Genomic DNA, 27588 nt, shown 5'->3' on the forward strand with positions numbered 1-27588 from the left:
CACTAGTAGGTTTGTGCTACGTCACCAATTTTGATCCTGCCCCAAAAATGATTTAAAACCCGGAAAATTATCCAGATTTCCCCACAATTAAAGCTGACAGGTGCTAACGTTGTCTTAATTTATGCTCAACACACACATCTGTTACAATTTGAAAAAAGAAATCTGAATCTTTAATAGTGCAAGACCACTCTTTGGGAGCACAGATTCTCAAGACAGTTCTGGGACTTTGGCCATGGCATTTTAGAACAACCAAAACATTTCAGATGTTTGTTTTGTTTTAAATCTGCATTTTCAAAATTAACGCACAATTTGGCGCTTCCAAACCATTTTTATTGCAATAATCCAAATGCGCATAAATATAGGTGGGTAGAAACATCTGTATACTGTTGTCTGTCTGTCAGCTTGAATCCAGTCGGTCTCTTCTCTGATTTCTGGCATCAAAAAGGCATTTTGCTTTATCGTAACAGAATTCACTCTATGGAAATTATCTTTTTTCCAGACAGTTCTCTGTAATCCCTAGACATAAGTGTGAAAATTCCAATAGATCAGCAGCGTTTCTGAAATAGTACCAACAGCCGTGTCACATTCAAATTAATTTAAATCAAATTTCTTCCCTACTCTGCTCGGTTTTAAACTTCCGTTTTATCTCGACTACATCTGAATGCCTAAATATTTTGACTTACTGGCTAATTGGATATTTAGATTAATGAGCTACATGCCGGTTGAGTGCAAGATACCATTTTATAGTTGCTATTTATCACGTTTTCCTACATTTGTATTATTCAAAAAGGGACATCAATGTGGGGAAATGATGTGGGTAAATTCACTGTTGCAACAGCGTGTGTGCTCTTGCTAAGTGCTAAATGTGTGACTTCCTGTAGAGACTGTGGTATTGTGGGTGATGTGCACTTAAACTCTCATTACGTTTATGGAAGGAACAATGTTGTTATTCCACCCAGTGTTGGTGGATCATTGCCTGCTGTTGGAGATGCTGTAATGGTTGGGTAGAAGAGATTGTTGAATGCACTCCTGCTGTTTTTTAGCATTGCTGTAGATTGCGTGTCATGTGCAGCGTGTTTTCCTCAACTCACACTGGCACTTTGTGTTGCTTGTGGCTTTAGTCTTTGGCAGTTGCTGCAAGCCACCTACTTTGAAAGCTAAAGATAATATGAACATAATACATAGCTCGAAACATATTTCCCAGAAGTAATGCTGCTTTGTTTTTATGCAAATAAAGTTTATGTTTTCGGTGTGCAGGACATTCCTGTCTTGCATTCCTTAGGCACTGGAGAATACATAGTCTTTTCGGAAATTTGAAGTGTTCACATTTTCCAGGCAAATGTATGCATCCGAAGCCCATCCCATCAAGCGCTTCAAGCTCTGAACATTTTCAAATGTAAAACTATATCTTAATGACATGAAAAAAATACATGTCCTGCTCACATTTTACTGCAAAACTATGCAAATCATATTTCCATGAAGAAACAAAAGCCTACTTTGTACAAATTTTGGTGTAATTTCACTAAGTTTTCACTGGAGTGTCAGGTTGTTGTTCACCAGATATGACCCGGATGTGTTTCACCCTTTAGGATTTTCTAAAGATGGCAACTGTGCATCTATAATGAAGTGGTTACCGTAGACGTGATGGAAACACGCAGGGTGCGTCCCCTGATAATACATACTAATCTTTGTTGCTGAGCACCAACACAGTCTAATTACAGTGTTTCTATTTTGCATCCTGACTTGAACACAAAGCTTTGGATAAATCACTGATGCTTTTCTAATGAGGTGCTTTCGCAGGTGGAGCGGCTCCGCCAAATAACTGATTTCCCATTGGGTGATCATGCTCTGTTGTGAGCCATCTGTCAGAGCTTCTAAATTAAAAAATGAAACTGATCTGGTGTATGACATGCAATGTAATGACTTGCGCAGACCAGAGACTCCAGTTCCAGTCTTTATTTGATGAGGGAAGGGCTTAATATTGTTGAATTAAAAAAAATGCAAGTAATATCATTAAACCTGCAATGCATTCGATTTATGAATCTAAATCTAATCAGAAGGCAGTGCTTTATTGCATATTACTGATTTGGTGTTTTTCTCATTCATTTTCCAAAGATTGTAAATGGAAACATTTTTAATGTAGATGAGATGAGACTCTAAGATGAAAAACAACTTTAACATCAAACAAGTATAAAAAAAAACTTAATTTATAGCAAATTAAGTAATTTAATCAGTTCAAAGTTTTCTGTTTTGGGTCATCTTAACACATTTTCCTATTAGATTGAATTGCAGTTAAAATACTGAAAATGCAAAGCAGGGTAAATTGTAGAGCTGTTTTCAATGAAGACCATAATATTTTAGCTTGTTTTAGGTCGGTTTTTACTTTTTTTAAAATGTGGATATACAGATCTGAACCATTTTAGCTGATACTGATAAGTCTCTGGAAGCTGCTAACCGTTATATATGTTGATTAACTTGATTTAAGTTTTCCTAAAACAGATTACAAAAAAACAAAAGGCAAACCAATTGAAAGGACAAATAAAGGTCACACTTTATTTTGATGGTCGTTTGTTGAGTTTAAGTTACATTGCAACTAATTCTCATTAGATTATATGTAGACTGTTAGGTTGGGGTTAGTGTAAGTTGAAATGTACTTGCAAAGATTCTTACAGTCAGTTAAATGTTTGTTGAAGGAGCAGTATCAACAGATAATAAGCAGACAGTCTACTAATACTCAAATGGACCATCAAAATAAAGTGTTACCCAAATTAAGTTAAAAACTGCAAGAAGCAAGGAAACGTATAGACTAGGGGTGGCTATCCCTGTTCCTGGAGATCTACATTCCTGCAGAGTTCAGCTCCAACCCTTATCAAACACAGCTAAACTAACTACGTAGGATCTGATAGGGCACTTAGTACTTAAAGGCAGGTTTGTTTGATCAAGGGTTGCATCTGAACTCTGAAGAAAGGTGGATTTCCAAGAACAGGGCTGGGCACCTCTGGTCTAGAACTTTGTGCAAAATCATTCACAAATTGCAATTCTGAAGCTAAAACAAACAAACAAAAAAAGATTGTGCATCTGCTGTGTGTCGAGTCATGTGGAAGGCACCAATTAAAATGGCTTTAATAGATCTGTTTGATCATTTTCAGTTTGAGCAGATGGCAATAGTTAAATTAAGGTTTATTATCTTGTACCTCTACCTTTAATAGTATCTCTGTTTTTAAATGTCATTATATGTGATACTGTTCAGGTCATATCACAGTTCTGTGGTCATGATTCTTAGTTTATATTATAAAAATTGTTGTAACACTTTTGTAATACCATACCTCATCATAAAATACGTAGCCTTATAATCTACCGTTTACATTATTATTAATATTATTATTATTTATTTATTATTTAGGGTTTTTCACTTTTATTATCATAGGACAGTAGAGAATTCAAGCATTGGGGGCAGAGAGAGGGGACAAATCAGTAAAGGACTGGGAATCAAACTTGGGTCGCCGTGAGCATGTCGGTGCTATGTGTCAGCACACAGTACCACTAGGCTATTGGCGCAGACTGTTTACAGTATTTTTAAATTGTTATTCTCAAGGACATGTATTCTAATTTCAGTGTTAAAGGTCTGTTTTAGTTGTTGTTGAGTAATGGGAATGACGAAAGTGCATAAATTTTGGTGCTGTTTTTTTCAAATTCTTCAATTTTTTTCACCAATGTGTTCCACTTTAGACGCTTAGCTGACTGTTAAATATGGGTATTCTGACATTATGCATTCTGCCTGTTGCAGCGCAAGAACATGTTGATTTAATGAGCTTAGAGTGAAATCCATATTGTGGGATCACATATCACCGTACCGCTCTGTGGAAACAGGCCATTTGAAAAAAAAAAAACGTACAGTTGAAGTCAGAATCATTAGCTCCCCTGAATTATTAGCTCCACTGTTTATTTTTTCCCCCAATTTCTATTTAACGTAAAAAAGATTTTTTCAACACATTTCTAAACATAATAGTTTAATAACTTATGTCTAATAACTGATTTATTTTACCTTTGCCATGATGACAGTAAATAATATTTGACTAGATATTTTTCAAGACACTTCTATAAAGCTTAAAGTGAAATTTAAAGGCTTAACTAGGTTAATTAGGTTAACTAGACAGGATAGGGTAATTAGACAAGTAATTGTATAGCAGTGTTTTTTTTTCTGGAAAAAAATAGCTCAAAGGGGCTAATAATTTTGACCTTAAAATGTTTTTTTTATTATTAAAAACTGCTTTTATTCTAGCCGAAATAAAACAAAGACTTTCTCCAGAAGAAAAAATATTATCAGACATACTGTGAAAATGTCCTTGCTCAGTTAAAACTCATTTGGGAAAAATTAAAAAAAAGAAAAAAGAACTCAAAGGAGGGCTAATAATTCTGACTAGTGTTATTTGTACCTTAGAAATGGTATAACAGAGAATTTTTGCGGTTTTAAAACCTTGACTTTCCCAAACCGGTTATTATCCCATGCCTAATAGCAATATGGCGGATTTTTCCAGTATCATGCAGTTCTAGTTGATAGTGTACTATATCTAACTTTTAGCTAACACTTCTTATGCCTGCCTTTACAGAAAGTAAGTCTGTTGACTTTCCCAATGACTCACATGTAAATAAAAATTCTTCTTCAGTTTGTTCTACTGATCACAGTTTAATGCCAACTCTGCTGTTGTTAGAGGTGGATGAACCTCCATTACTCTCTATATGCTCCAATCAACAGATTTCAGAGTGACGCGTGAACGCAACTGATGGGGTGCATTGTTTCTGAAGTGGTGCACTGCATTCAGACATGTATATGCAGATGGGATGTTCTGCTCTATTTTCCACCACACAGCTGTTTGAGCAGAACAGATGTTAAGTCCTGCTGCTGTTCCTATTTGTTATGATGAAGTGTTTCCCCTATTCCTTTAGCTTTTTCCAGCAAACATTGTTTTTTGAAGCATCTACTGAGGGAAAAAAAAGCTAATCTAGTGATCAAAGATGTTTTAGGCATTTAGTCTAACATTGAAAACCAGCAATTTGCCCAATTGTCTGGACTAAAATTGAAACCTCCCATAGTAGCGATTGAACAAATAGTGTTACTTTATCTGTGTTCCTCACTATTAATTTCTCAGAGACCTACGCTTGGTATGCGTTATGCTTTATTTATTGATGCCAGTTGGGTTCTAAGTCAATGTTATATATGAATTTATTGTTATCATACTATTTTGGAGCTTGTGCACACTCTTTATGTTGAAGATGCATGCAGATTGCATTATTTTACTCCATCTTAATGTAATATTTTTTAAAAACCCTGTTAAATGTAATTTTAGCAAATGTTAAAATTAATATCAATTGATCATTGAGGGCCCTATCATACACCCAGCGCAATGTGGTGCAAGGCGCGACACAATTGTTGTTTGCTAGTTTCAGCTTGGCGCAAGAGTCATTTTGACGTTTTGCGTCACGCTGTTTAAATACCAAATGCATTTGCGCTCATATGTGCACCAAGAGGCGTTCTGATCTCAAAAAGAAGGCGTGATGAGGCCTGGTGCGTTGTTATTTTAAGAAACTTTAATAGACTGTTCTATAGACCAGAACAAAGCCGGTCTAAAGTCCAGCGCAGAGCGCGTTAGTTGTGCACCTCGCTTACACATTGCTTAATACAAACAGGATGTACGCAAATATCTTTACATATGAAAAAAATAGTTAAAGAGCCCATATTATGGGTTTTTGAAAATGCCCTTCCATGTAGTGTGTAACAGCTCTAAGTGAAGTGTAATATCCAGCTAAGGCTTAAATCTGAAAGTGTACAGTGTTTAAAACTATTGATTCATCTATAAAAGAGTCGACTCATAGTGCTTCAAACGAGTCGTCGTGAAAACGAGTCATTAGGTGTTTCGTGATGACGCAGCTACGAAAAACAAGTAGTTGCACACGCAAACCCGGGAGATTTGAAACCTGCGGCCCCGCCCACTAACAGAAAAAAAAGTCACACACACACACACACACAGACAGACACCGGTGGAATGAAGTCACGCTGTGAAGATGGATTTTATTGACAGTCTAATCAAAGATGAAACCTCAGCAATATAGCCCAGCCTTGAGCAGATCGAATGCTTCTGGAAATTACATGCTTAAAAAGAAGACTTCATCAGTTTGTTAAAGGAAGGATCAGCAAAGACTTTCAGAACATGGATCAGTGCATCATGAATCAGTTTCTTCCCCCATTTCACCAGTGTAAGTACGTGCGATTTAAAACTGTTGCCTCGTTTACTCTATCTTGCACATTATGTATTTAGTTGTGTTTTGTTACTTGTAACTGCATGTACTGTATCAGGTTAACTCTTTATATTCTCATATCGTGTGTAAAGCCACGTTGAAAATGTGACGCGTGTCGGCGCAATAGCCTAGTGGTTAGCGCGTCGACATATGGTGCAGTAGCACGTCAGGGCGTCGCGAGTTCGAATCCCGGCTCGATGACATTTCCCTACCCTACCCCCCTCTCTCTCTCTCTCTCTCTCTCTCCAACTTCGCTTCCTGTCCTAAATACTGTCCTATTTAATAAAGGCAAAATGGCCAAAAATAAATCTTTAAAAAAAAAAGAAAATGTGACGCGTGCCGCTTTGTTTACGGATCGTTAGCTGTTGCTACACGCATGCAACAGTCAAGTTTTAAAATAGTTCAGCTCAGTTTTCGAGTTAAGGTGTATAAATTGCACCCAGCAAGCTGAACAGGCGCTCTAGGCGTGTGTGTCATGTCCTCGGGGAGGATTGTAATGCGTGTCGTGTGTGTGTGTGTGTGTGTGTGTGTTTGGTGATATAACTGAGCACCGCGGATATAACTGAGCGCCGCCCTCTTTCTATTCTGCCGCTCTAGGTCTCCTCTATGGACGCGCCGGCCCTGTGTGTGTGCGTGTGTGTGTGTGTGTGTGCGTGCGTGCGTGCGTGTGTGTGTGAAAAGAGCGAGTAGTCTGCGAGATCTCCTCGCCAGTTCTTTAACTTTTTGCTCAATAAAATTGTTAGTCGTCAGTATTTTCTAGTCCATCGTCTGTATTTACATTCACCCACTGGCAGCCAAAATCCACTATAAAGCATGTGTGCACTGTGACTACTTTTATATTGTTGATTAGCTGGGCATTTCACTCTGCCTCGTGCTGAAGCCTTGTCCGTGTCGAAAAATCGCAGCAGGCTGTCATCGGTCCAACCAGCGCAGATTAGCTTCGCGCTGAGGAGGGGTTTGGGAACAAATGAATCGCTGAACGATTCATATGGGAGTCGCTGGGATAATTAGGTAAAAATAAATGCAGATTATAAGACCATCAAAGTGTTGTTTGAGCTTGCATGCATATTAGACTGTTGTTGGAGACCCTTACAACCTAAATATGACCCTATTTCATGTATAATATGGGCTCTTTAAAATATTAAGGATAATTATAGAATATAATAAGGATCTATATTCTGTAGGATATAAATATAAATGATTAAAATGTTACAAAACATTATTTTCTAGCCTACATAAATATTAAAACCATACTTTGCCCACTCATGCCTTCATCTCGGGCGGCTTTTTCAGTTCATTCATGACAATTTGCTTTTGTATAAAGTTATTATTATTAGCAGTATTATTTATTATATGCATATTTATATTTGTTTGATTAAAAGCAAGCTTAGATTTGCCCATCTGTCAGGTTTTAGACCATATGGGGCATAGCCTGTGTATTAGGATATAACTTCTTGACCACACTTCTTTATTATTGTTCATTTATTCAATTGCTGGAAATTAAAACTTAATTTAGAAATAGTTTTGAAACAAATCTTTGCGCTTAACAAACTAAATTAATTATTTATAGGCTAATGGATGTCTGTGCGTACAAGAAGTTTCCCTATCCACGAGAGTGAAAGCGGAAGTAGGCAATGAGGAGGTTCATCTCTCATTCTCGCGCTGTAGATGCTCTATTTAACTGTTTTCTCTCTAGTGAAGGGCTCAGGTTTTACACTTACAAAGTCCGTCATTTAAATAGCAAACGCGCTATGGCGCGACGCAACTGACTCTTAAAGGGAATGGGAGATGAGACTCTGATTGGTTTATTCTCAAAACACACCTATAACTCATTAAGAAGATAAGCTCAAACCTTTTAGACCATGCGCCATGGCGCAAAGCTGATTTTTCCGTCCTTATATTAGCCAAAGTGGATTCTGACATGCCCTTAATGTGTTTGCGCCCTGCGCTTTGCACTTTGCGCATGGATTGTCAAAATAGAGCCCGTGGTGTTGTGATGCCCAAATTCATAAGTAGCATTAAATTATTGATGTTTTTTGCTCTTAATAGCTTATGTATATTTATAATAGGTTAAGTATTGTATATTTATTTTTTTTGGTTGTAACATAGAAAAATTATTGCTAATCTGCTAAATCAGCTAGTAAGACGCTGGCCTCACAAATTATCTCCATTTTGCATCAACCATCTACTTGTAAAGTAAGATTTCTCTTCTTAACCACAAAAGCCAGTTACATTAACATTATTGAACACATTTGCTAGGTGGAAGTTTTCTCCAGTTCTTTAATTCAGGCCTAATTAGATCAAAGCAAGTGCAAATGCATATTTAATTTCTCTTTGGAGACGATAAATAGCTTCCCTCTTTTAAGCAGATGGCATGAAGCTCTTGTCTTATGCAATTAGAAGAGGAAGTATAATCTTCCTTCGGTTCTAGCTTTGTTTAAAAGAAAAGCTTGATGTACTGTACAAATGAATCGTTCCAAGACTTTTACATTTGAGTGGGAATGATGAATAATGAGTAAAATAATCAATTGCTTTTAACAAATATGCCAACTTCGAAAGTGACTTTTTCTTTCCAAGCATCTTCTTTTCCCCTAGTCATTGCAGGAACGCCACAGAATTGCGGTTTATATTTATCTTTGACTCTACTTTTGCAGTCGTCCCATGTGTTCGATATCCCTGCAAGGATTGTGAATCTACAGTAAGCATGACAGTCATTATGCAGGTTCAAATTTTTAGCATTTCTGGGTAATTTGCCAAGAAACAAGCAGTGAGTTTTGTGAGTCAGATTGTATCGGTTGGAGCATGTCAGCTATTTTCAAATCTCTAGCACAGCTCGTCCTCACTCATTCTTATCGTTTACTGAACGTCAAATGCAACCATTAGTATGTCTTGCCTAAACATGGTCATAGGCAGAGGAATAATGGCATTGGTTGTGCATTTAAAAACTTAATCATCTACCAGATATAAAACAAATAAACATTTCAGCTATAATTAAAAAAGGCTTTTGATTAAATAATCATTTATCCGATTATGAACACTGTCCTTTTAATTTTTTTATTTTATTTTAAAGGGATGGTCCAGAGTGTATTTTTAAGGCTTGGTTGTGTTTAAAACATGCAAAGCAATGTGTGCTCATGCTTCATTTGTAAAAAATCATGTTATTTTTTCATTCATCTTACTTTGATTATATACAGCTACTCAGCTAACATGAAAACAACGGTCATATTTCCTTGTTCCTCCGAAATACCCACCCTCAAGAGGCTTTAATTGGTCAGCTAACATAATGTGCTGTGATCAACGGATCGGCTCCACGTCACCAGGAAAAGCACCACGCCTCTACTAGCACGTGCTTTGCCATTGTATAAATACTGTCAGTCAGAGTAGCTGTTAGCGGTATCAGTTTGAGCATGAATCAGACACAAAATGACACAGCTGAACCTCATGCCTGCTTTCTAAAATAAAACCTGAGAAGTGTCTTTCACTTATATTCAGATTATAAGCTTGTGTAAGTAATATGAGACGTTCATTATCAGAGATGTAGAACGCACGGAAAGTGCCCATATAGAGAGAGAATGCAGCGCTGGCAAAGATTGTGGCTGTTTACAGTGGTTTGATGGATAAATATGAATTTGTAGCTAAATTAAGAACTGTGCTAAACAGCATTTCCCTCTGTTTACATCCTTGTTTATGTCCTTGCTACAACATACCGTTACTGTTACCACTGTGCATGTAATAGATCAATTTTAACAAATAAAAATACTTACAGGTTGTGGTTCACAACCCACAGCTTCTGCTATTATGGTTGGAGCTGCTCCTTCTTTGAGGAGTTTTTAGCCAAATCCAGCACTGAACTGGGAGAGGTTCTGGAAGCTGTCCTTTGTCAAATGCTAGAGCTATATATTTCTTATCAATCTCTGTAACATAATTAAATTGTAAGCACTTCTATCTTTGGAAGCCCAAATACAGAAACCGAAAGAGCTCTGTGGAAATAGCAGTGTTTGGATGGCATTTTAGCTTTCTTTGATAAAAATTACAGCTTTTATGATCTCATTTAGACTGATGTATTTTTTTTGTCCCCAAGCTTTGTTCACTGTAGTCTTTGCTAACCTAACTCTGTAAGAGCCAATGTCTCCTTTTGCATTGAACTTGGAGAGTAATACATTCAGAGATGTTGTTTATGTTCACACAGCTACATTACACATCAACTAAAGTTTAAAATATGATATCGTAGTGGATCACCCCTTTAATGTATAATTCAGGAGGGCTAATAATTCTGACTTTGACTGTATATTTTACTTTACAGCCATATAATTAACAGTCACATCAGGTGGTCCGTCCGCCTCAACGCAAAACGCTTTCATTTCCAGGGATACCGCTATTGATAAAACACACCTCGAATGTTCACCAGTCCTAAAATGAATAGCAATTTCAAATGTTTGGTGAGAAAAATTAGGCTTTAGCAAATGAAAAGGTTTGGGATCTTCATTTCTCTTGGCATTTCAGATTTTCAGGCCAACAGAGAATCTACTTAAATTAAAGTTAGTTTTGTTTTATTTTGGCTGATTATGTTTGCTTATGCTTGTTAACATATGAAACGCCATTGCAAGCTTATTAGTCTCATCTCAGTTTAACACATATTTAGCCAGGTTTACATCCTGCAAAATGTAACACGTTTTTTTTTTCAGACAGTGTTGCTGCAGAACAAAAAAAAAATGTATTGAGTATTGGCAAATGTGACAGTGAGCTCAGACTTCCAGGAATTTATGAAATGACGCACACGACACTGTGGAATGTGATCTGGATCTGGATTTCATGAGGGCCAGATGTTCAGCTGTTAAGAGCCGATACTTTATCAAATTTACAATCGCTTTCTGTAGAGCCTTCTTAATGACATAACAGGAACAGTTGACAGGTAGTAACTTACAGGATTTTCAAACTAGTCATCCTTGGGTCATTCTAAAGCTCAATTCTGGGTAATCTTGTTTGACGCTTCATACCTCTCCCATATGCTGGCGTTTCAACTTGTACAATCCTAAAACTCATGTTGGCATATTTGCGATGTCAGTGGCTTTGTTTACATGGATATCTTTTTTCAGTCTGAATGAAATGATCCTGATTGATGAATCTGATTGTGATGTTCATATAAATGCTAATTAAAGCATCTAGGTTGTTGTGCTGGTTTATGTCAAATGCTTCAAATCAGATTGATAAAAGTTATTTTTTTTCTCACTGTTTGCAATTATTTTTACAGTAAAAAGGTATGGAGTCAATCTAGGGCTATATATACTTGCTAAATAAAAGAAGGTTTTGCAAACAAAAAATAAAGTATTGAGCAAAAAAATAAGTAAATAAATGCAAATTTCCTTAAATCGCAAAGCAAAAATTCATTTGAGAAATAAAAATCAATTTTGCTAACAAAAATCAAGAACTGTAAAGAAAAAATTAAGTTTTGAGAAATAAAAGTGAAATTTGCAAACAAAAAAGAACTGCAAATAAAACAAGCAGTGCAAAAAACAAACAAACCCTAAACTATTTGTAATAAAAAAAAAGTTATATATATTTGCAAAACGTTTTTTCATAGCATTGCTTTTACAAAACCCGTCCAGTCAAATGCAATGCTCAATTTGATTTGTTTTTTAGCCTACCGTGAGTTTGCGATGCTGTTTTCTCTTTGCACTTCACGTTTTTGTAAATTGCAGTTTGTAAAGAAATGATTTTGGGAAAAGATCTCTAAGTTCCCTTGCAGTTTTCTTTGCTTACCACTCTGCTTGCATTTTGGTTTTGAAATCAGGCTTAGAACAATTCATATCAAGATTATTTCATATTAATTCATATTATTTTTTGGCCTACATATCAATTATAGGTTTGAATTATAGAAAGTCACCAGTTATTGGTATAGGCCAAAATTGGTACCCCACCTCCCCCCCCCCCCCCCCCCAATTGATAACTCTTGGTTTGGACCATTATTTCCTTTACACAGAAGGCCAGAACACTGGTACTAGTTTGTGGTTTATTATAGGCTACATCTACACTAATCCAGATAAATACTGAATACACTCTGTGTCCACACTATAATTTTCAAAATTTGCTCATCCACAATGAAATGACTTTCGTCCCTGTAGTGCACGTGCGTTAAAAATCAGATTTATACTCCTGCTTCAAGCGCACGCGTATGCTCCGGCGCAGCCTTTGCACCGTCGCATAGCCCTCTTTGTGGCTAACGCGCACCTCTCAAAAAATCTAACTACACGTCGCAACGATTCGTATCGCAAGCTCTGTGATTGTTCAACTTGATACCGGTGACAAACGTGGACGGTGCTGAGAGCCCGATGGAGTGAGTGTTTACTAGTGTGGAGTCCCATGAACGAGCTTCAGATAGAAACTTTTGTTTTGTGTTTACCTTATGATTAAAGTTTTTGCATATCTGCCGGTTCCCACCTCTGAATGAGCGAGTTTTAGCTGCTTGTGGCGTTCATAAAAAGAAAAAACCCACAAAGAAAACTCAGAGGAACATAAAAACCTACTGCCAGCTAGCGTTTCGGAAGTGTTATTGCAGATCAACACAAATAGCACGCAAAAGTAGAACTGGACGGCTACGCACAAGGCAGACGCCGTGGTATAAATCAGCCTTAAGACGTAAGATGCGTTAAGTTGGGACATTTCAGCCTGGCGTTTATTATCTTTCCAGTGGTTTGAAATGTTGAGGAAAAGCACAGTGATTTAAAAATGGACCAACAGTGGGGTGGACGGTGGTTGCTGCAAGTTACACAGGAGTATAAGGTTGTATATGCAAGTGAGAATATAGAACTAGAATTCTGTGTCCTTTGAAGAAAAGCAATTTGGAACTTGTACAAAAACTGACATTAATCTTTAACAGTGCTGTCAAAACTGAGAGCATCCAAAACAGCTGCTGTACATTGTCCTCCACCATTTTAGCTAAATTGGTCACATGACTAAAACTCATAGTTTTATAGTGTGCATTGTGACGCGAAATTCAAATTTATCCACTTTAGAAAGCCGTTTCAACACGATTGTTTTTATTAAATAAAAGTGGGATCTCTGTGTGGATGGAGGGCTAAAATAGGGTGAGTTGCCAACAACAACAACAAAAAACGTATTAGTGTGCACATGGCTCAAATCTATGGCTGTTTCTCAATATGCATTAAGCGTTTCTGCGTCCTCACATCATCATCAACCACCAAAGTTAATTTTCAAAACTCGAGACCGCAAGAACAGAAGATGTGTTCAAGAACCCGCATGTGTTCTTGAAATCGATGATGCATCGAATGCAGACTTGAGCGCAGTACTCGCTCTAGAAGTCTCAGAAGTCATTATGACTAAATAAAGGAGTTTGGAAGTTCAGAGATATAACTTATTTGTCTCAGTAGTTTCCCTAAATGAGACTGTAGCTATGTTTCCATCCAAAAATGCGAATTAAAATTAAGCGCAATACTGGAATATCGTGTAAAAGACATGTGAATAAAGCAGCGTTTCCATCCAACGAGTCAAAGAGAAAAAAATGATCACTTCCTGAAATAAAATAGGAATTTATTAAGGTAAGAGAAGCTGCGTCGATCTTTTCTTCATTTAATAAATGACAAATGCAATAAATGCGTGGTGGCATTTGAAAGCGGAGATGCAGAGCACAGACACTTTTGACAATTCTGGAGGTAGTTAATAATATAATAACTCTAATACTGACATGGTTACGGCGTTTAACCTCCTAGGGCTTGAGTGTCCACATACGTAGACAGCACTTAATACTTTGTTTTATATTTTGTTACAGACATACAGTGTCATCCTGCAACTGTTTTGCAGCATATGAAATGTCCCAAACCCTATTTTTAACTGTCCAAAATGGGCAAAAAATTTATTCAAAATTTATAGCCTAGTGGTTAGCACGTCAACATATGGTGCAGTAGCACGTCAGGGCGTCGCGAGTTCGAATCCCGGCTCGAGGACATTTCCCTACCCTACCCCCCTCTCTCTCCAACTTCGCTTCCTGTCCTAAATACTGTCCTATCTAATAAAGGCAAAATGGCCAAAAATAAATCTTAAAAAAAAAAAAAAAAACATTCAGGAAAAAGTGTTTTATGGAAATTCGGACGACGAGTGCACATATATGGACATCATTTTTCTCCAAGAGTACATCATATCAAAAGATGATACTTAGGTTTTATTTTAATTAGGTTCCAATAAGCCCAAATAGCAAAGAGAAATAAAAAATGCATGTAAAAACCACCTTGGGCCTTAAGAGGGTAAGAATGACCAAAACAACATTTCAGATGTTTTACAGTGTGCTCAGTCTGCTGGTTTGTCGATTCACACACAGTTTTATTATCCCATGATAACACTTAACCTAACATAACACTTAAAATGATTTCGAAAATGTATTTGCATCTTGGCGTTTCCATCAGTTTTATTTGCCAAAATTCTTAGAACATCAATTTTATTTCTATTGTGCGAAGTATCTTTGTAAGGCTTCTGCATGTTATATTTATTAAAAAGGGGAATAAAACAGTAAATCGTTGTATGAATGCTGTAAAGTTTAAATAATTTCCCATTAAAATGCGTGAAGGTCATGTGACCATCAGGACGAACGCATCTAATTTCTCACAGGACATGTTCTGTGTTCTTGCGAGTTCATTTTTCCGAGGTTACTTGGCAAGATCGATCTCAATAAGAACACAAGTCCGTTCTCTGCGTTCTTGGAATTGAGAAACAGTCTGAGTGTTATTTGTTCGCAGCTCTATGGCCCAGACTTGGTCAACACAAGATGACAACACTGCTGGCTTTTGTCACTGCTTGTTCTTTCAATTTTGGCTAAGCCGTGCTAAACATGCAGCACACTTGAACAGTCATTTGGGTCATGTTTATCTCCTAATTCGTGCCATGATCATGATTTGTTGGGTTAATCTTTCATCAAACCGTTTCCTGAAAACTTCGCCAGGTCATACCCTGTGTGCTCATGTCAGTGTGCTGATAAATGCCATCTACTGTTTCTTTTTCTTAAGCAAATAAACAGCATCTGCTTCCATCCCCAACGTTCAGATCCGCAGATGATCAGATTCATGTTTTAAAGACATGTTTTTCTTACTATATGGGCAGCTAAAGCCGATCGTTGTTTGCCAGCATCTGATTTATGCAGTGGTTTCATTTTGCATTGCAGCAGGCAGGATTACTGTGTGTGTCATGGTGGTTTGCCCAGCTCAGTGTTTGTTTGGTCTGTGTTTTCTGTGAAATGGACACACCTAAACTGCAGTATATTGTTGCCTGCCTGGTATTTACATCCAAACCAATCCACTCCCAGTTTGGCAGTTTCCTCTGAGAGCAAAAAAAATAATAAAAGGGTTTTTCTTTTCTTTTTTCCGGCAATTAGGCTTCCTGGAATAGACGCATGGACCTCTAAATTGATAATGCCAGGAGCGACATGAGCTCTGGGCTTCTTAATGCCAGAAACATTGATAGTGACTGACAGTGGAGGTCAGGAAAATGGCCAGCATTAACCTCTGCCTTTCATAGTGTAATTACTGTAGTGAATGTGGGAACCGCGCTCTTCCTTTTTCTCTATTACCACTTTGAGTTTGACTGACAGTGAAACAGTTAGTTTTTTTTATTGCAAGAAGGATTTGCACTTTGCCAAATTTCAGTTAATTTGACTCTCTTTAAGAATATTTGTGGCATTTAAAATGTTATTAAACATGCTAGACTTTGTTGGCATTGGTTGTCGTGCATTGTGACACACTACATGAGAAGAAATGATTTAATCTTGAGGCCCAAAACCCAACAACACCCTACGTCAGTGTTTCTCAACCACGATCCTAGAGGATGTTTTGGATGTCTCCTTTGTCTGTCACTGCTAATGAGCTGATGATCTGAAATTAGGTGTGCTTGGCCTAGGAGACCTGAAAAATGTGCAGAGCTGGTTGTCTTTCAGGAACGTGGTTGAGAAACACTGCACTATTCCAAGCTTATCATGCTGAAATCAGCAAGAGCTTGACAGAATTATGTACAAATGATCAATTTGCTCATTCCAGCCTGTATTTTAAAAATATTACAGAGTTAGTGATCATCCTAAATGTATTAATACTTTTTAATGATTAAAAACAAGCAAAGATGCTGATAAGAGTAAAAGCTAGTGGTTTGAATGATAATGACAGACAGTATAATGATTTCAAATGACAATTTATGACTACTATTGGGCTGCAATGTAATTTTAATAGTTTATTTATTTGTCTACCTAAATGTTTTGCTTTATTGTTTTATTGCTGATATTTTAGTCGGTGTCTTCTGTAAATCAGAGGAAATGTGAATGGCAAGCAGAAATTATTGATCATGAAAAAAACCCACTAAATGTGATGCATGCTAATGTACAGGAAAAGCTTTTGATGCTTGTCTCTGACCTATAAATATTAATGTAAATGCTGAGGGTCAATGACACTTAAGAGTGTAAGATTGAAGGCAAAAAATCTTGCGTATAACAGACTTTCACACATTTACTCTTTGTATTCTTTTTCTATTCTATAAAAGAATAGAATTTCTATTGGGGATGCTCTGATCGATCGGCCGGAGATCGGTATCGGCCGATAACCACATTTCATGACTCAATCGGTACTCACCAATCCGGCCGATCTCGTTCAATTCATCTTCATTTCTGTAGCACTTTTACGATGTGGATTGTGTCAAAGCAGCTTAACAGAAGTTCTAGTAAATTGAAAATGTGTCAGTCCAGTTTTCAGAGTTGAAGTTCAATTCTCATGAACCAATCGCAAGGAAGAGTTGACGTGAGTAAGTGAACAAGAAAACAGATTGAGAGAGCCACAGTGATGTTCTGAAGTATTACATTGGTTAGGTTAACTTCTTATGCATCAATTATGTGCTCCAGACCTTTTCTTCATTGAGACGTGTTGAAATTTCTTCCATCATTTGCAATGTTTCTAAATTGCATTGTTAATAATTTCTTAATAGTTTTTAAAATCAGTTTTATCTATTATTTTCTGTAAAACTCCTTCTGACCATGACATGTCCAAAATAATGGTTATAATAGACGTTTGTAAGGGATTATATGCTGCATCTCTAATCTATTCTCTTAGATAAGGCGGGATCACCACTTAAGTGTCATACTTGCAGGGAAAATGAGCTTTTTGCCTTATAAAGCTTGAAGCATCAGAATCGGTACTTGGTCGATCACCATGACAAGGAATCGGTGCTCGGTATCGGGTGCAACAATCCTAATCGGATCATCCCTAATGTTCTATTCTAAAAAAGAAAAAAATTCTATTAAAAAAAGGGTTTATTTTTTTCAAATTAAAATATTATTGCACCCTTTTTAATTATTGTGCTTTTTAATTTGATTTTATATCGCATCATAAAAAAAATAAACAAATCATTACAGTTCATATAAAAAATATTTTGGCATTTTGTGTGCTAATAAAAAAAATAATTTTCTTTTTTTCTGACTTTGACTTATGTGGCATATTATATAGTTATGTATAATATATAGGGCTGCACAAAAAAAAATCGTTTCAGTATCGATATAGCAATGCATGCATCAACAATAATCACATTGCAGAGATATGCAATGTTGAGTTGACTTTACAGTGTAATTTTTATATTTACATATACAAACCCATAATGCATGCACTGTTATAGCATGCATGTAATTGAGATAGTGGGTACTTATAAAGCACATGTTCTGTATGATCTTATTCTAAATCTCTAATCCTACCCAATACCTAAACTACCTTAACTATTAATAAGGAGCAAATTAGGAGTTTATTAAAGCAAAAGTTAAAATGGCTTGCTTAGAGCGAGAACTGAACCTTAAAATAAAGTGGGACCGAAAATTCTTTCTAAGTATAACAAAGCATATCACAATATATATAGCAGAAAAGCAAAATATCGCAGTGTCAGATTTTTTCAATATTGTGCAGCCCTAATTATATATATTTTATAAATTAACTTGTTCTCTCGTGACTTTTCCTAAAGTTGTTTTAATAATTTGTCCTATCACTCACTAAAATAAAAAAAAAATATATATATATTTAATGAATTAGATTTGTATTCTTCTATCTTAATTCACAGAAACCCTTTAAGTCATTCAGTGTAAGAGTTTATACACAAAAAATAAATCTTGCATATTTAAAACTAGAATCTATTAACTAAATCTATTAAAGCATCACAGTACAGCACCAAAATACTTATTAAGCTTGTAAAACTATGCTGTTTGCATTAATATTATGTAACGCATATTATCTTCACAAAACTTCAATGAAAACATTAAAGACACTTGTATTTGAACACTTTCTTTGCATGTTAAATCACATTAGCAAATTTATTTGGATTGAAACTTTGATCATCTACCATCCTTTAAACACAAGCACTTCATTCACCCCCAAAAGTAATGTGACCTAAAAGCATGACACACAGCCCACTTGGATTTCCCCTTCTTTTCCATCTCTCTTTCTCTCTGACGCTAGAGTGTCATCTGTTTTGTTGTGTCAGAACCTGATGTTTAGTCTCTCGGCCAGAACAGATGCATAAGGCTGATCTCAGCACAGTTCATCATTCTCTGCTCGACGTCCAAATTAAAGGGGCTGCTCTCAGACTGAATCAAATCCTCCCAGTCTTTCAGTTTGACCCGCTCTGGGTTTTCTGTCGCTTGCCCGCTTCTCTGGACACACAGAAAAGGCTCTTTGTCTTGGAGCTTGGCGTCCGACGCCACAGTCATGGAAACGCAGGTCGCGGTGCAGTATTATGAGGTTTGCTGGAGGGACTGGCTGACTAAAAGCCTCAAACAGTGGTTCCATACAGCCTTTGTTTTGTGGCCTGCCATTTACCCGTAAACTCAATAGTGAAGTGCAGAGCATTGAGATCAATAGAAAATCGAGTGATTTCTCAGAAGGGCTTGTGGCTCTTTTGAATTCTCTGATGATTTATAGAGGACACTTTTCATTTCTTTTTTGCAGTTTATTTTTGGTTGATCCTGTTTGCAGCCTAGTTTTGATTTAGTGCTACTTTCAGTGTAGCGTCATTCTGGGTTTGTTAAATGATTGTGTAAATGGTTTCACGTGAACATTGCTTTCAATCAAAACAACGTTTTTTGCACAATAACAATTAGAGCTGCACAATATTGGAAAAATCTGACATTGCGATATTTTGTATTTCTGTGATGTGAATACAGCTTTATTTGGAAAGAATTCTTCATTTTAGATTGATTAGGGTGATTTTGTAGGGGAGTGAATCTCGAGTAATATATAACAAATAGCTTACGAGCATAGATAAATACAAAATAGCAAAGATAAACGTGAATTACAGTTTTCTAATCATAGAGTCTAACATGTATTCAGGTACAGATATTGAATAATTAACACTGCTTAGTCTTTATTATATGTAATATAATTTTTATTAAAGGTACAAGCGTTATAATTTCTGGTGGCTGGACGTTTTAAGCTGAAATGTTAAAAGGCCTTAAAGGTATGGATTCATCCAAAAATGTTAATTTACTCACCCTTCACTTGTTTCAGAAGGTTTATAAACCTTCTTTTTTTGTTCAACATCAAAAAGAAAAAGGTTTGAAACAAGTGAAGGGTGAAATGAAAATAGTGAGTGAAGTTTAACGCAAGCAGATGATAAACTTTTACTCTCTTATAATTAAGCTCTTCTCTGATTGTAATAAATTATAACCCCAACTCAACATTGCATATCCTGCGATGGGACTATTGTGGATGCACTCATTGTAATATCAATGCTGAAACTATATTGTGCAGCCCTGATAACATGCTTACATATAAAGTAGAACAAAATTGACAATGTATGTTGGTGTCAGAGTAGATTTTCAATTCAAATAAATGCTGCAGTTTTTTTTTTTGCCATAAAATTACATTTTAGAATGATTTCTGAAGAATTGTGTGGTGTACTGATCCTGATGGGTAGGGTAAAAATAGGACATGGTTATTTTAGGTTGTAATAATATTGGACCGTAACTGAAGTATTGGTGGGCTTAAAAGCCTCTTCAATTGTTTATGTAAAGTTTTAAACTGTATAAACTTGTATCAGCAGTCAATATTCGGCTACTTTGCTTTCAGTACACCTGACAAAAGTCTTGTTGTTGATTCCAGTTGTAAGAGCAACTAATAATAAATTGACTTCTAGTTATTTATTTGGAAAAGTGGCAGAAGGTAGATTTTTCCCCAATGAATCATCTGTTGAACTGCATCTCAATCATCACAAATACTGCAGAAGACCTACTGAAACTGGCATGGACCCAGGATTCTCATGGAAATCAGTCAAGTTTGGTGAAGGAAAATTATGGTTTGGGGTTACATTCAGTATGGGGGCGTGCAACAGCTTGGGGAATCAAGATATTTGTGCTGCCCATTACATTACAAACCACAGGAGAGGGCAAATTCTTCAGCAGGATAGCGCTCCTTCTCATACTTCAGCCTCCACATCAAAGTTCCTGAAAGCAAAGAAGGTCAAGGTGCTCCAGTGTTGGCCAGCCCAGTCATCAGTCATGAACATTATTGAGCATGTCTGGGGTCTTATTTGGTAAAATAAGCGTAATCTAGAGGCCTTTGTCATTCATATAAGCCACTTCTAATACCAAATGATCAACCAGAAGTCAAGTTATGCTGTTTTTAAAGACTTAAATACGACAAGACTTTTGTCAGGTAGTGTATTTCTTCTACACAACTATGAACCAGTCTAGAAATTGTGCTGAATTAAATAAAACCTTAGATTATGTCCTGTTTTTTCCTTTACCTCAGTCTCAAAGTGTATTATTGTTCCCTAATAACTCAAATGGACAGAGTTGCTCAAAACAGTCTTTTTTTCATTTTCTCCACAGTATGAAATCCTGCTCTGCGTCCAAGACCACGACGATCCAGCCATCGATGTATGTAAAAAGCTGCTGGGCAAATATCCCAATGTTGACGCCAGGTTATTTATAGGTAAGTTCTTTGACGATAATCTCTTGTCATGTTCAATGAAACCAGTAATGGAGAAAAATCAGCCAGCTTCGTCCCGAGAAACATTTCTTGTCCCCTGTGGGCTCGTCTTTCCTTGACGCTTTGTTTAGTCGTGTGCTGGGAAAAGCCAGAGTCTCGGAGGAGGAACGTGGCGACCCACAACTCAGCTGTGTATATGCAAATGTAGCTCTTGGAATGGATATTGATTCTTGCTCATTAGGAACAGCTGGTGACTGGGGCGGGTGTCTCTCTCGGGTCCTGTTATCCAGCCTACTGCCTTCAGCCAGATCTGTTACAGCACACGCAGTCAGGGATGTGCCAGAGATGCTTTGTGTCAACCTGAAGCCATGTTAGAAAACATGCGACGTCTGTGAGGGTGTGTTGTTTTAAACCTTTCCGAGTTGTTTAGCACAACAGCCAATCAGGGGACGGAAAGCGAAAAAGTCTTGGTTTATTATTTATGAAGAGGCGTTTTGAAGCTCTTGTGGTAGCATTACAAAAAACATGCAGAAACGTTTTCTCTCATAATGCAGACTTTTTACCTCACGATTCGGATACACTGTGTGATATAATCTTGCATTTCTGTGGAAGAAAATGTAATGTCAGAATTGTAAGTTGATCTGACGTGATATGTCACATGATGTATGTAAAATGAAAAAAAAAAATGGATTATTTTGCTATTGTGCCATATATTGATTATTGATTAAAATTGACTACTACACCAGCTAGCAAAATGCTATGCAGGTTAACCTCACTCCTCTGACCTCTAAAGGTGCTCTAGCGACAGAAGCTAAAGGGCATGATCTTTAGCCTGCTTGTTAGAGCAACTGACTTTCATACAAAGAATCGCCGATTCAATCCCAGCTCAGACTGGGTTGGCTGCAGTAGGACTGGTGGGTTACACATGGGGGCACGTCCGGGAGGGAAGTGAAGTTTAGGGGGGTGAGTGTAATGAAGGCCAGCTAGTGAAGTGCTATGCAGGTTAACCTCACTCCCTGACCTCTAAAGATGCTCTAGCGACAGACGCCTGAGGCCATGGTCTTTAGCCTCCTTGTTAGAGCAACCAACTCCAATACAAAGAATCGTCGGTTCCATCACAGTCCAGACCTGGTTGGGTGCAGTTGGACCGGTGGGTTACACGTGGGGGCTCATCTGGGATGAAAGTGAAGTTTAGGGGGGTGAGTGTACAGAAGGCCAGCTAGTGAAGTGCTAAGCAAGTAAACCGCACTCCTCTGATCTCAAAAGGTGCTCTAGCGACAGACGCTAGAGGCCATGGTGTTTAGAGGCCTTGTTAGAGCAACCGACTGCCATACAAAAAATCGCTGGTTCAATCACAGCTCAGACCAGGCTGCGTACAGTAGGTTACAGTATTAAAATGATAATAGTTCATTACGGCTATGTTTACACACCAACGATGTAGCCAAAGGCAGATGTGCCTTGTGTTTTAAAAACGTTTCACCTTTATATGACAACGTTTTCCAAATGATCCGCAAAAATGGCCAAAAATGCTCTATTCCGTATGCCAGGCCAGTATTTGGCCTGTCACCTTGTGAGTGCACAATACCTGTTTGGAAGTTATGACATGGCGCTGTGTGTTTGTAGAATGTGTCTTTATGATGTGTCTCCACTTTTGATTATAATGTGAAGTAAATATAAATTTTGCTGATGAAGCGTCTGCAAACTCTTGAGCAACAACAACACTACCACATACTCTGACATTGTTGCATGTTTGTTAGCGCTTGCCTTTATACACCTGCCTAAATGCATACAATGCATGCATATGATGCAATTGTCATTTGATTTTACATGAACCTTTTCATTTCTATTCGTTTTTCAGTAAAAACAAACCCTCGGTTGTCCTGTAAACAGATAAAATGCATATAAATGTTTTTTTACTTGTTTTGTCTGAAAATGTTGTTAACAGCCCCTAAGTAACATGCACTATAAACCAGAATTACTAACACATTTATGCCAGTTAAATCTCCAAATTGTTTAGTGTTTGTCTGCAGAACATGACTAAACTGCATGGTTGACACCAGGGTAACTCACTGTTGGGAGTCTCATGTTCACTATTCGTTAATTTGAACAATTGAATAGCACGACAACAAAGCTGAGAACTGATAACCTAAACCAGGGCTGTTCAAAATTCTGACTCCCATGGCCCCGGTGTAGCACCGTCACCGAGCCAAAGATATGCAGTCATTAAACACACAGAAAGATCCTGTCCCACAAGGTAAACATGTTGGTGTTTCTTTCTTAGAATCCCTCTAACAATTACAAATAGATCTGGTTGCAGATATGGCCTGTTGAGGCACTGTTGTAATTGTTGTGAGAGACTCTAATTTGGCTTTGCTTTGCACTTATTTGTTAACATTTATTATTTATTTGTTTAGATATGTGTTTTCACATTCTGATTCCAGTATCTAAATATTCTGCTCTTTAAAAGCCAGTTCTTGGATTATAATGCAATTATGTTCTCGTACTGACTGTCATTATAGTATAATGAGTGGCATAAAATGGTCTTAAAATTACTATCATTTAATGTATATTGTATACAAGTATATTGCAATAAATTTAGTTTCTGAGTTGATATTATGTGAAGTTTTGCAAAATAATTTTGAGAGGAGCAAGTGATGTGATTGGCCACGGCTGGTCGCTCATGTGCAATCATTAGTAATCCAATCGGATTATTCCAAACCAATAATAAATAGCCCGTCTCGCCTTACTCCCTTATCTTTGTTTTTTGAAGAATTCCCCCATCCACCCCATCTTACCCTTTTCCTCCTTTACCAGGGGGAGTTCTCAAGAACTACCTGATGTTGTACCCCCTTACATGCCCATTGACCAGGCGGGAACCATTGGCTCAATTATCTCCGAGCTCAGGGTTCTCTCCTGGAGACAGCATGCTAAACCTGCTATTATTATCAAGCAATATCGTGTGAAATAATAATAAAGTGTGAACTCTTGAATTATATTTCATTGTAGATCTTAAGACTACGTATGATTGTTTATTTCTTGCAATCGTGACTATATTTCTCACTGTTCTGACTTTAATCCACTTGCATGTTGCAAGTTCATAATCTATCTTGCATAATCTATCTCTGACTTGGTGTACAGTGCATCCGGAAAGTATTCATAGTGCTTCACTTTTTCCACATTTTTATGTTACAGCCTTATTCCAAAATGGATTAAATTCATTTATTACCTCAACATTCTACACACAATACCCCATAATGACAATGTGAAAAAAGATATTTTGAAATTGTTGCAAATTTATTGAAACTAAAAAAACCTGAAAAATCACATGTGCATAAGTACTACAGCCTTTGCTCAATACTTTGTTGATGCACTTGATGCACAGCCTCAAGTCGTTTTGAATATGATGCCACAAGCTTGGCACAACTGTCTTTGGGGATTTTTGCCCATTCCTCTTGGCAGTACTTCTCAAGCTCTATCAGGTTGGATGGGAAGTGACGGTGTACAGCCATTTTCAGATCTCACTAGAGATGTTCAATAGGATTTAAGTCTGGGCTCTGGCTGGGCGACATTTAACAACATTCACAGAGTTGTTGTGAAGCAACTCCATTGATATTTTTGTGGTGTGCTATGGATCATTGTCCTGCTGGAAGATGAACCGTCGCCCCAGTCTGAGGTCAAGAGCACTCTGAAGCAGGTTTTCATTCAGGATGTCTCTGTACATTGCTGCATTTCTCTTTCCCTCTATCCTGACTAGTCTTCTAGTTTCTGCTGCTGAAAAACATCCCCACAGCATGATGCTGCCGCCACCATGCTTCACTGTAGGGATGGTATTAGCCTGGTGATGAGCGGTGCCTGGTTTTCTCCAAACGTAATGCTTGGTATTCACTCTGAGTTCAATTTCAGTCTCATCAGACCAGAGAATTTAGTTTCTTATGGTCTGAGAGTCCTTCAGATGCCTTTTGGCAAATTCCAGGCGGGGGGAGTGGCTTCCGTATGGCCACTCTACCATACAGGCCTGATTGGTGGATTGCTGCACAGATGGTTGTCCTTCTGTAAGTTTCTCCTCTCTCCACAGAAGAACGCTGGAGTTCAGACAGAGTGACCATCGGGTTATTGATCACCTCCCTGACTAAGGCCCTTCTCCCCTGATCACTCAGCATAGAACAGTCCTGGTGGTTCCAAACAACTTCCACTTACGGATGATGGTTGCCACTGTGCTCATAAGAACTTTCAGAACAGCAGAAATGTTTCTGTAACCTTCCCCAGCCTTGTGCCTCGAGACAATCCTGTCTCAGAGGTCTACAGACAATTCCTTTGTCTTCATGCTTGGTTTGTGCTTTGACATGAACTGTCAACTCTGGGACTTTATGTAGACAGGTGTATGCCTTTTCAAATAATGTCCAATGAACTGAATTTTCCACAGCTGAACTCCAATTAAGCTGCTGAAACATCTCAAGGATGATCAGTGAACACAGAATGTTCATGTCAAAGGCTGTAAATACTTCTGTACATGTGATTTTTCAGGTTTTTTATTTTTAATAAATTTGCAACAATTTCAAAAAAATGTTTTTTCACATGGTCATTATGGGGTATTGTGTGTAGAATTTTAAGGAAATAAATGAATTTAATCCATTTTTGGAATAAGGCTGTAACATAAAATGTGGGAAAAGTGAAGAGCTATGAATGCTTTCCGGATGCACTGTAGATATTATGACTTCGTATAGCAAGAATTTCTTGTAATTACGAGTTTATAGTCTATTTGCAATTCTGATATTTCTCACAATTGTGATTTTTAGTGTTTCTCAATTTTGTCATAGCTTCATTTTACCCTTCACAAATCTGATTCTATTTCTCATTATTCAGAGTTTTTGTTTTTATACAGTTCTGACTATCTTACATTTTGCAGTTCATAATCTCTCACAATTCTGACTTAATTTTTCAGTCTTGTTTTATAATACTGTGTTAAATAAACTCCCAATTTCATATTTATAATTTGAATGACCAGAATTGTGATATGAAAAAGCTGAACCAGCCAATCAGAATCATGTCTTTTGATGTTGACAGCAAATCTTTTATTCAATCATTTATAGCTTTAATGGAGATAGTTAGTATTAACACGGTTTCTCTTAATGTCATTGTAGGTGGTAAGAAAGTTGGCATCAACCCGAAAATAAATAACCTCATGCCAGCTTATGAAGGGGCAAGGTACGAGCTCGTCTGGATCTGTGACAGTGGCATTCGAGGTAAGTTTGGTGATTATTTATTATATATTTATACTTCAAGATTTTTTACATAATAATATAATGATAAAATGTCTGTTTAATAAATAGACTTTATTGTTCTTCGTAAAGTTAACCTTAAGGATGAATATTGTACAAAATACAGTTAAAATGCATTAAAATAAGCAGAACTTGTTATGAGCTGTCAGTGCTGATCCTGAACTATTACCCAACAGTTAAGCCAGACACTCTTACTGATATGGCTAATCAGATGACGGAGAAGGTGGGACTGGTTCACGGTCTTCCTTACGTGGCAGACAGACAAGGATTTGCCGCCACATTGGAGCAGGTCAGAAACCTTCACTCTTGACCTTCATGCTTTGTCAGAAGAATGCCAAACAACTTTCTTTCAGATTTTAGTAGACCAATCATGAACATGGGTCACTTTTTTATTGTATCTGGGTTCTGTCCTATCACACTGCAATAAAACTGCTACGCTGAGACTCTGTTGCTACTAGAGACTCCAAAGCTGAAATGGGACACCATATGGAGGAGATCCACTTTTCCTTTACAAAAAGCTCTTTTGGCAATTTACTGTAAACTTTAAGTTTAAGAAAAGTATGTATGTATGTGTGTGTGTGTGTGTGTGTGTGTGTGTGTGTATATATATATATATATATATATATATATATATATATATATATATATATATATATATATATATATATATATATATATATATATTCTGTAACTAATTGTCTCTCAATTTACATTATTTTGTATTGTGATAGATAAGAAATCAAGTAGATATTACAGAAAAAGGCTTAGACACTCAAGACTTACAAACCTATTTATAATCTTTTGATGATAAAACATAATTTAATAGAATGCATATTTTTAAATGATATTAGAGGACGTTTTTATTCAGCAAATGTTTGAAAAGGTGTTTTTAGAATATTAAAACTAAAAGATTGTATATAACTCTTTTCAGTGTTGTTGCTATTTGATATACTCATATGATTGTTTATTATATATTGTATATTTATTTTTTTGCCATGAATATAGCCAATACTGCTGATATACGGCATTAAAACAAATAAATCAATAAATAAATAAATAAGAAA

At 37.0% G+C, this 27588-nt stretch overlaps 1 protein-coding gene across 1 annotated transcript in view; it reads left to right on the top strand.

Annotated features, from left to right (window-relative positions):
• ugcg (UDP-glucose ceramide glucosyltransferase) overlaps positions 1-27588 on the top strand; it is a 58613-nt gene that overhangs the window by 21095 nt on the left and 9930 nt on the right. Inside the window, exons 3-5 of the mRNA XM_056466651.1 lie at positions 21146-21248; positions 26387-26488; positions 26701-26813. Coding sequence (XP_056322626.1) covers positions 21146-21248; positions 26387-26488; positions 26701-26813 — 318 coding nt within the window. The remainder of the gene's footprint in view (positions 1-21145; positions 21249-26386; positions 26489-26700; positions 26814-27588) is intronic.

Source organism: Danio aesculapii, chromosome 10 (assembly GCF_903798145.1).
Source record: "Danio aesculapii chromosome 10, fDanAes4.1, whole genome shotgun sequence".
Lineage (NCBI taxonomy): Eukaryota > Metazoa > Chordata > Actinopteri > Cypriniformes > Danionidae > Danio > Danio aesculapii.